Source organism: Nicotiana attenuata, unplaced genomic scaffold (genome assembly GCF_001879085.1).
Source record: "Nicotiana attenuata strain UT unplaced genomic scaffold, NIATTr2, whole genome shotgun sequence".
In the NCBI taxonomy this organism is placed as follows: domain Eukaryota; kingdom Viridiplantae; phylum Streptophyta; class Magnoliopsida; order Solanales; family Solanaceae; genus Nicotiana; species Nicotiana attenuata.
The window spans coordinates 28,544-38,632 of record NW_017671215.1 but is presented as its reverse complement, the minus strand read 5'-3'; the positions used below and the strand labels follow the sequence as shown (position 1 = coordinate 38,632).

General features: G+C 37.5%; 2 protein-coding genes across 2 annotated transcripts; one reads left to right on the top strand and one right to left on the bottom strand.

The window, feature by feature from the left end:
- Nucleotides 1-1,775: 1,775 nt before the first annotated feature.
- Nucleotides 1,776-3,522, bottom strand: LOC109206746. The gene is made up of 3 exons (XM_019369604.1): nucleotides 3,319-3,522; nucleotides 2,154-2,501; nucleotides 1,776-2,072 (listed from the first exon to the last, which is right to left on the bottom strand). Exons 1-3 carry the CDS (start codon nucleotides 3,520-3,522, stop codon nucleotides 1,776-1,778), a joined length of 849 nt encoding a protein of 282 aa, XP_019225149.1.
- A 3,920-nt stretch (nucleotides 3,523-7,442) lies between these two features.
- On the top strand, nucleotides 7,443-8,823 carry LOC109206750 (heavy metal-associated isoprenylated plant protein 47-like). The gene is made up of 3 exons (XM_019369609.1): nucleotides 7,443-7,609; nucleotides 7,695-7,773; nucleotides 8,294-8,823. The coding sequence occupies exons 1-3, from the start codon at nucleotides 7,604-7,606 to the stop codon at nucleotides 8,632-8,634; spliced, it is 426 nt and encodes a 141-aa protein (XP_019225154.1). The 5' UTR covers nucleotides 7,443-7,603; the 3' UTR covers nucleotides 8,635-8,823.
- The last annotated feature ends 1,266 nt before the right edge of the window (nucleotides 8,824-10,089 follow it).

The following is a 10,089-nucleotide window of genomic DNA, read 5'->3' as shown; positions in this document are numbered from 1 at the left end:
ACGTTGTTTATTTACTCTACCTCTGTTTTAACCTGTTTTTCTTCCGCAAATTTGGTTTATTTTTCGCATTTTAGGCTTACCTAGTCGTAGAGACTAGGTGCCGTCATGATGGTTCACGGAGAGCGAACCGGGGTCGTGACAGAAATCGGTCACGAAGTCAGCCAAGATTTGCGACTTAATTACAGTCCTCAGTTTATATTCTATGTCGAATTCACTCATTTTGACGGTCCATTTGGCCAATCTACCCGAGAGCTCGGGTTTATGGAGGATGTTCCGCAAAGGGAAAGTAGTCACCACAGCTATCGGGTGGCATTGGAAGTAGGGCCTCAGCTTTCGAGTGGCAACTACGAGAGCTAAGGCCAATTTTTCCAAATGTGGGTAATGAGTTTCTGTTCCTGTTAAAATTTTGGTAACGTAATAAATGGGAGATTTCGTACCTTCATCCTCTCGGACTAAAACCGCACTTATCGCAACTTCCAAAACCGCAAGGTAGACCAACAATGTTTCACCTTCTTTTAGTTTTGAGAGCAATGGAGGGCTTGACAAGTACCTTTTCAAATCCCTCAAGGCTTGCTGGCACTTCGGTGTCCATTCGAAATTATTTTTCTTTTTGAGCAGTGCGAGGAAGCGATAACATTTTTCTAACGACATGGAAATGAACATGCTCAAAGCTGCTAATCTCCCTGTGAGCCTTTTGACTTCCTTTACGTTTGACAACTGATGCAAGATATCTTCTATGGCCTTGATTTTGTCGGGGTTTATCTCAATTCCCCTTTGCAAAACCAGAAACCCCAGAAACTTACCAAAGCTAACCCCGAAAGCGCTTTTCTCGGGATTGAGCTTCATATTATGCTTTCTCAGGATATCGAAGGTTTCTTGCAGATGTTTAAGGTGGTCACCTACATTCAAAGACTTAACGAGCATATCTTCTATATAAAATTCCATAGTCTTTCCTATTTGCTTTTCAAACATCTTATTTATGAGCCGCTGATAAGTGGCTCCGGCATTTTTCAACCCGAAGGGCACCACATTGTAACAATATGTACCAAAATTCATTATAAACGAAGTTTGTTCCTGATCTTGCAGGCTCATCTTGATTTCATTGTACCACGAATAAGCATCAAGGAAACTCATTAACTCGTGCCCGGACGTGGCATCAATCATTTGATCAATATTTGGCTGTGGGAACGATTTTTTCAGGCATGCCTTATTAAGGTCTTTATAATCTACACACATGCGAAATTTATTGTTCTTCTTAGGAACTACTACTATGTTAGCTAGTCAGTTCGGATATCTTACCTCTCGGATCGAACCAATATTGAGTAAATAGGTTACCTCTTCTTTTACGAATTTATTCCTGGCTTCGGCAATAGGGTGCTTCTTTTGTCTTACCGGAGGTATGTTTGGATCCAAGCTTAACTTGTTCACGGCTACCTCCATCGGGATACCTCTCATATCCTCGTGCGACCATGCAAAGCAATTGGTGTTAATTTTAAGAAATTCAATAAAATCATACATGAGCTCCGGGTGTAGTCTTGTTCCCAAATGGAATTTCCTTTCTAAGAATTCTTCGAACAACGCAACTTGCTCCAACTCTTCTGCCATGGACTTTGTTGCGTCCGTCTCTTCTAGAACTTGGAAATGTCTTGACACCTGATACTGTTCCGACTCCTCTATCCCTAGGTAAATTTTCTCTGGTTCGGTGGTAAGTACCGGTTTCTGTAATTGCTATGCCGCGTGTTCCTTTCCTTTGCTACTGGAGACCGAAATTGCATTCATCTCTTTTGCTGCTGGTTCCTTATCTGCTTGATTCCTTCGGGTTTTGGAAACTTCAACAATTGGTGATATATCGAGGGCACAACTTTCATCTCGTGTAGCCATGGCCTTCCCAGGATGATATTGTATCCCATGTCACCGTCTAAAACTTCGAAGAGAGTTGTTTTCATTACTCCTTCAGCATTCGTGAGCAGAAAAATCTCTCCCGGGGTCATCACGCTCGCGAGGTTGAATCCAGCGAGGAGCTTTGTTGCCACAATAATGCTTTTGGTGAGTTCAGCTTGCTCCAATACTCTCTATTGTATGATATTAGCTGAACTTCCTGGATCCACTACAACACGTTTAATCTTAAAATCTAACACATTTAAAGAAATTACCAGTGCATCGTTGTGTGGTAACAGCAATCCATCTGCGTCCTCTTTCGTGAAAGTGGTATCGTCTTCCTGGAGTCTTTTGCTATGAATTATTGATACTTTCGTCTTTTTTGCCGCTGAAAAGGTAACCCTGTTAATCTCATTCCCTCTAAAGATCATATTGATCGTTTGGCGTGGGGGTTCTTCTCCTGCTTTCGAAGGTTTTGTGTTGTCTCTGTTATGACCATAATTGTTCTTAGCTCGGTCACTCAAGAATTCTCTGAGGTGACTACTCTTCAATGTTGTTGCCACTTCCTCCTGTAGGTGTCGGCAGTCCCCTGTTCGGTGGCCGTTCGTCCCATGGTATTCACCCTATAAGTTGGGATCCCTCTAGCTGGAATCGGATCTCATAGGTCTCGGGAATCATGCCTCTTTTATGTTTCTCATGGTTGACACCAACTCCACTATACTGATGATGAAATTATATTCCGTTTACTTGGGGTAAGAAGGCTCCCGTGATCCTGACGTTTCTTTATCCTGCATCGATCTGTTGTTCCGGCCACGATTGGTCCTTCCGTCAATGGTGAACTTGTCCGCTATCCGGAAGCCTCTGCCACGACTCGCTCGTAGGGCAAAAACCGGCCCCTCACAGTTCGTCTTTCTTCATCGTAATCATCTTTTGATTTTTCTCCGTTCTTCTCTCGTCCTTTGGTCGATGATGGAAAGCCAACCTGATCATCTTTGATCCTTATTTTTTACTCGTACCGGTTGTGAACATCTGCCAAGTTGTTGCTTGAAACTCGAGCGGGCTTTCCTTTAGCTTCCCGGAAGTGTCTGAGCTTCTCGATTCAATTCTTTGGTGAATGCTTCAGATGCCCATTCATCCGGGACAGCCGGGAGAAACATTCTTTCTTTCTAGAATTGGTCTTTCTTTCTAGAATTGGGTAACAAACTCTCGTAGCAATGCGGATTCACCCTGTGCGATCTTAAATATATCGGCCTTTCAGGCTTGTACTTTTCTGGCCCGGGCGTGAGTCTTGATGAAAGAATCTGCGAGCATCTCAAAGGAATCTATGGAATGCTCGGGTAATAACGAATACCGCGTTAGGGCTTCCCTCGTGAGAGCTTCTCAAAATTTCTTTAGCAACACAGATTCAATTTCGTGAGGAGCTAAATCATTTACTTTTACCACTATTGTGTAGGTGGTAATATGCTCCTGTGTGTCTGAAGTACCGTTATACTTTGGCATTTTTGGCATTTTGAACCGCTTCGGGATTAGTTCTGGTGCTGCGCTCGGCTTGTACGGAAATTTAGTATACTTCTTTGAGTCCGGGCCTTTCAATATTGGTGGCGCACCCGGGATTTGGTCTATGCGGGCATTTACTTCCTTCATAAATCATAAAAGTTCATTTTTGAACGGGTCGTTCTTGCTGTTGAGACTGGATCCGCTTCCCCGAGCCTCGTCAGAGCCAACTTCACCCCTGGGAGTGTTGTTGTCGACTCTCTGCATCGTTTGGCTTGCGGGAACACTTGGAGGAATTGGATCTTGCCTGTTTGTATTATTCGAAGCCCCCGACAGCGCCTGTTGCTCTTGCAGGACCCTTACCGCATCAACGACATGCTCCTCATCATCGGGAATTGTCTCCCGAACCTGTCGAGGGTACTGCCTGTCATGCACCGGCATGGCATCATTTCCCTCGTTGTGGGTGTCAATGATTGAATCCTCGAAATGAGGCTGATCCCCTTGAATTTCAGGGTTGTACGTGTTGTTAACGGTGTTATCTACCTTTTTTTAATGATTTTTTCTAAGACAAAACAATCAAAGCACGTTAGTAAAAAAGGCAAGGATCAACTTAATTGCACGGCTGTCTAGGCCCCACGGTAGGCGCCAAACTGTTTACCCGTAAAACAACACATTTGAATTTATATGTGGTTTCTAGACAAGTGTGATCTTGAAATAATAAAATAATTGAAGAATTATACAATACTTAGCCTTAAAATGTAGATGAAACAGCAGATATGACAATTCCGGGAACAAAGTCTCTGGGCACAACAATGATGGGATCAGCGAGAAAGTAATATTGTATTAACTACTGTATAGAATGTAGTGTAAGTTAGCCAGAAAATTTGTGTCCTCTACAATTATAATTGTGCTCACGATTTATAGCTGCTTATAGGGAAAGAGGTCCTTGGATCGTGCCCTCCTTTAATGTCAATTATGAGGGTCATTGATGAAGATGTAACGGTGAACATAAATGCCAAATTCTTTGTAACGGGTTGTCACCCTTAATGTTGCAGAATATTCTTTATTAAATGCTAATGGGCGCAGAGCATTTAATACACCTTTATGAACGTTATTCCTTCCGGTGACAAGCGGAATAGCTCCGTTTGATCTTCGTCCATCCCCGTCTTGGGTTCCACATATCTTTCCTTTGAATGACCACGTGCTCTTTCATATTTACCCTATACACATATGTGTTGTTATAGGTTAAAACATGCGGGTAGAACTAGCTTATTCAAGCCTTTACCGACTTTATGCTTTTATTTATTAAATGTTTTTAGTTATTTCCTGCTTTTACTTGATATATGCCATTATTTGTACATGCTCTTACTTTTGAAATATGCCTTTATTCAATTTTTACTTGTCACATGCTTTTACTTGTTAGTGTTTTTACTTAATAAATGACTTTACTAGAACATGTCTATACTTGTTTCATACCATACTTGCTTCCTGCCTTATTTACCTATGCTATGTTAAGATTGTGTGATCATTTGATTGCTTGCGTGAATAACTTTGTTTGGATTCTTATTGAGTTACATGAGTGAGAGACCACGACCTATAGGAACCAGGCTATCTACCGCTTTTAACCCTGTTTGCATTAGCCTTAGGATTTGGGATTGCCATTACTCTTTGCTCGTGCTCATCTTTTCCTCAGTAAATTATACTTATCTATTCTCCGCGACAGTTTATTATGAATTTCACCATGTGGATTGTGTTGTTGGATGTTTCTATGTGAATTAATATTTCTGTGTGTTGGATCGGCTTTGCGCCACAACGTATGTGTTATGAAATATCGGTGTTGTTTGTGATATAGCCTTTTTGTGGACTTTGGGTATACTGATTATGGATATTATTCTTCCCTGTTGATTTGAGATGCTGAAGAGGGTGTTGATTGTATTGTTCGAGAAAATTGTTTATTACTTATGTCTTTGAAATCTTTTTATCGTTCCTGCCTTTTATTCCGTATTATTAATGTTATCTCTATTGCTATTTCTGTTGTTTATTAACCGTACATGTTTATATGGTAAGTATCTTGTCAAAGCTTCGTCACTACCTCGTCGAGGTTAGGCTCGATACTTATTGAGAATATCTATCGATTGTACTCATGCTATACTTCTGCACTTCTTGTGCAGATTCGGACATTGGTACCAGCGGAGTTCCAAGAGGTGCTTAGCCGTTACCAAATAGACGCCTCGAGGTAGAGTTGCACAAACGTCTGCTGGCCCTAGATTTTTCTTCCCATTTTCCCTATTACTATTTATTTGGCCAGACAGTACTGTATTCGTTGCAGACATTGTGTATAGTATTTTTAGTAGCTCATGTACTCCGTGATATCAAATCTTCGGATGTTGTGTAGACAGCGTTTAATTTTGGACTTATTTATGTATTTTAGAGTTTTACTCTTGTTCTATGCTATTATGTCATTTTCTGTTAGTCTACTTTCCTTATTTATTGTTAAGTGTTGGCTTGTCTAACAAGCGTGTTAAGTTCCATCACAACCCAATTGGTTGGGATTTTGGACCGTGATAGATAATTTAAGATATGTTGGGTCATATAACTTGGGTATCTATCGTAACAACTTATTATAACTCCTTGTGGATACGATCTCAACTCCTTGGGTCACTATTTTTGCTACGACCGCTTTATACTCTAAACAAGGGTGTAACTTGGGTGTATCAAATTGATCGCCCTGGCATGAATCCGAATTGATTCTCGAAAAATAATCTAAAAGTACTAAGTCGTGCTAAAATAAGTACAACTAATAAATACTATATATTAATTACATGACTAAACACAAAAGAAAAAATAAAATTAAGGTATGTATTTTTACTGCTTAAACCAATGCAAAACAAAAAAAAATACAGATATCCAATACTATTGCTATCCCTAGTGTTAGATTGAATTTTTCTGGTTAGCATTAGTATTGATTTTGTGATGATTTGGGCTTATATAAGTTACTAGCATTTATGGGCTATAAAACTTATGGGATCATTTAAAATTTCTAATTCCAAGCTTGAAATAATACGTAAAAGATAAAAATTATGAATAGTTTAAGAAATATTTATAAATTATATTATAACAAATCTTTTTATGTACAAAATATTTTTAAAATTATAACATATTATATCGGGTTAGTTGGGTGTCAGTTTGATTATTTAGCTAAAACCAACCCAAACTAATTATGATCAAATTATTTTTAATACCAAACTAAATCAAATCGATTCACTAGTTTGAATTTTTTACGATTTAATTCGAATTATTAGTTTGATGCAGTTTGTCAATTTTCTTGTACACCCCTACTTACCGGTATGCTACTGGCGTTGTCATATCTTTGTCAAGTATGTGACATGAACCACTTCACTGTCAACAAATTAATATATTAATTGAGAAGACTTTGGAGTTCCTACTAGGTCTTTAATTAAATAAACAGAAGGTTGAGTTTTCTCTTTATGGTTAATTGGTAAAGAATCATTCCCTGATATTATATCTTATAAGGTACATATTTGAGATGGATTAGCTTCACATCAATTTTTTTTCTCTTTCTTTATGTTCTAACAAATTAATATGTTGGGAATATAAATTTGCATCTGTACACCCATTTGGTACTTTTTCACAAAAATCTCTTAATAAAAACGTGGTATGAGATACTAAATCCGTTTCATTGTATGCGATACATTTATTAATTGGAGAGTTAAAAGAAGACTTTCTTTGATCACGTTTTCTCCAAATATTTATTTAATATTTTGAATTGTTAATTATTGCGACTTACCATACTTTTTATATAGTTTCTAGATATGTAAATTGTATGTTAATTTTAAAAATCCAATAGCTGAATTCACAAAGAAAATTGATATGTTTGACCATCGTACTAGAAACTATGTCACGTGAATTAGAACGAAGAGAGTAGTTGTTTTAGCGAATAGGCTTCTCGGGTTATGATTAGTACATTAGTTTATATATATATATATATATATATATATATATATATATATATATATATATATATATATATATATTCTGTTCGTATTGAATCGAGTTAGAGTTGAGTAGGTCAAAATAAGACACACAGCCATGTCTTAAATTTCTGTATCATTAGCATCTTTTATATAGGCGTACTTCTATCCCTCCCATTTTCCCTTCATTATCATGTAACATTTGACTCCTAGAAATTGTTCCAGATATAGCTTTGAGCATGAAGGTAAGTTGAAACAAGACTGATCTCGAATTTCTTTCTTTGTCGTTTGTTCTGTTCTTGGCTAATCTAATGTCAATTTGTTATACAGAAAAAGATCGTGATTGATCTCCCACTGAGCACTGACAAGAGCAGATCAAAGGCAATGCAGATTGCCGTAAAAATTCGAGGTATGTGTGAAATTTTTCTAAATCTTTGCTTTTCACCCCCTATATATGAACGTTGATATTCGAGGAAGGAGCTCTTGACACGAAGGAAATACAAGAAAGACTTGCTCTCTAACATCTCTTTTTATTCTTCTAATATAATGCTATCAGAGGCGGGCAGATAGAGCCTATATTCAACGAATTTAATTTAACCGACCAGTATTTTCCAAAGGAACATAGATCGTACACCCTCCATTCCAATTTAGTGAATCTGTTTGACAGTCACGGAATTTAAGAAAAAATCAAGACTTTTGGAATTTGTAGTTCTAAACAAGTCAAAAAGGACCCAGAGTATTTGTGTGGTTATAAAAGCTTCTCGTTAAGGGTAGAATTGTAAGTTTAAGCTAAATTGTTACCAAGTTTAGAAATGGGTTATTCTTTTTTGAACTGATCAAAAAAGAAATTGGTTCACATACACGGTTGAAGATTCAACGATCTAAGTCCCTAAAAAAGCATGAGAGCTGAGTGGATTGACTAATTGCAGGGGTTACATCGGTAAATATAGACAAGGAAAAAAGTCATTTGGTGGTAATAGGAGAAGGAGTTGATTCTTTTGCACTAATGAAGTGCCTAAAGAGGAAATTCAGGTGCGCTAGCATTGCGAGTGTGGAAGAAGTGAAACCTCCTAACAAAGAGGCCGAAGAAAAGAAGAAGAAGGAAGAAGAAGCAAAGAAGAAAAAGGAAGAAGAAGAAAAGAAGAGGAAGGAAGAAGAAGACAAGTGCAAATTACAATGTTGCCCTCCAATTAACCCTCCATGTGTACAGTATTATCCAGTATGTCAACCTGTTTATGACAATTATAACCAAAGTTGCTCTATTTTGTGATGCAACTTTCGGAATTCATTCCCAACAATGAAATTTCACACTTTGCGAACTTTTCAATCTGTATATCTCCTCTTATTAAAGACTCGTCACCATTGGCACAACTATCACTGTTTCATGTCGACAATCGACATACATATGTAATCCCTATTTATTGATGATCGATGATATATTTAAATATTTACACACTCAGATATTCATAGAGTAATCTGCTAAAAACGTATTACCATAAGCTAAACTGTATGTCTGTTCTATCTAGTGTTCAAAGATACTAAACTCTGCCTTACAAGTTGAATGACTTCTTTTTCCTTTCGATGATTACGAGGCATACCACAGTGATTTGTATTTTCCAGTTATACAAATTAATGCTTCAATAATGGAGACTCAAAATAATAATTTTTTAAAAGGAACTTTTTCCTATAGAACTGGCTTATGAACTAACTAGTGGAGTATAAGAAAAAAAGTAGTAACTAATAATAAGGGTTTAACTGGCCTCTTGAATCAACAAACTTTTTTTTTTTTGGTATTTTTCACTTGAGTAGCACTAAAAAAAATGTCAGTTGAGATAAAAATACGAAACAATATATATCATTTCAATTCTATACTAGTTGGATTAAATGTATAAATTATTTATATCAAATTTCATCACTAACAAAAATGTCAACCTACTTACATCTCTATTTTCATATATGTCTGGTTTTATAATGGAAAGAGCAAATAAGAAATGGTCATCCGAATCACTTCTCTTTCTTCTTTATGGTTATCCTAAAAATGAGTAACAATTAAATTTGCACAGGATTTAAAGAATATGTGATTTAATTCAATACGAATGATCTACGAACAACAAGTGATTAAGTTAAAGAAAAAAAGGACGATCAAACCAATTGTAGTGATGATCTTAAATTGAACACTGAAACTCGGCCTCAATCGGACCGTCGATATAAGCTCGGTTGTGATTAAAGTAGAAGAGAATAACTAAAGAACACTTTGAACAGTAGCTAGAAGACAAAAATGAAATTTTATTGCTTTGGTTTGCGTGTCAACAGTGTGTCAAAATAAAAGAAACTCTTCCCTTTATATAGTAGGGGAATTTCAGTCCTAATACAAGTCTCAATAATGTAAAAATCTTCTTCCGATAAATGCCGATCCGCAGTTGATATCGGACGAGATTTGCACCGTATATCCGGTTGAGGACGAACATTACGGCTCCCTACTTGTCATGCCTAACCGTTCCTCCTTTTAACGTGGTCTCGAAAATGGTCCGGGTCCATTATTTCGTCGTGCACGATCCCAGATACATCATTCACTCCTCCCGAGATACGAGGGGTCCTTCGAGCTTGTTTTTAGTTATGTCGAACCTACTTCCCTCTTGTTTCCTTATCGGGGAATTCGGAAAAATTTTGCCCCTGATTTTACCCGTACACATTTATATACTTCATCAATTAAAACTTTTGAAAC

Excerpts from the sequence above, each read along its gene's own strand:
- LOC109206746 (XM_019369604.1), bottom strand. The coding sequence starts at position 3,522 with ATGAAGGAAGTAAATGCCCGCATAGACCAAATCCCGGGTGCGCCACCA. Across the intron at positions 2,502-3,318 it reads TTACCACCTACACAATAGTG|GGTGAATACCATGGGACGAA; the intron begins GTAAAAGTAAAT and ends CCCAACTTATAG. Across the intron at positions 2,073-2,153 it reads TACCACACAACGATGCACTG|AGAGTATTGGAGCAAGCTGA; the intron begins GTAATTTCTTTA and ends ATCATACAATAG.
- LOC109206750 (XM_019369609.1), top strand. Across the intron at positions 7,774-8,293 it reads GATTGCCGTAAAAATTCGAG|GGGTTACATCGGTAAATATA; the intron begins GTATGTGTGAAA and ends GACTAATTGCAG.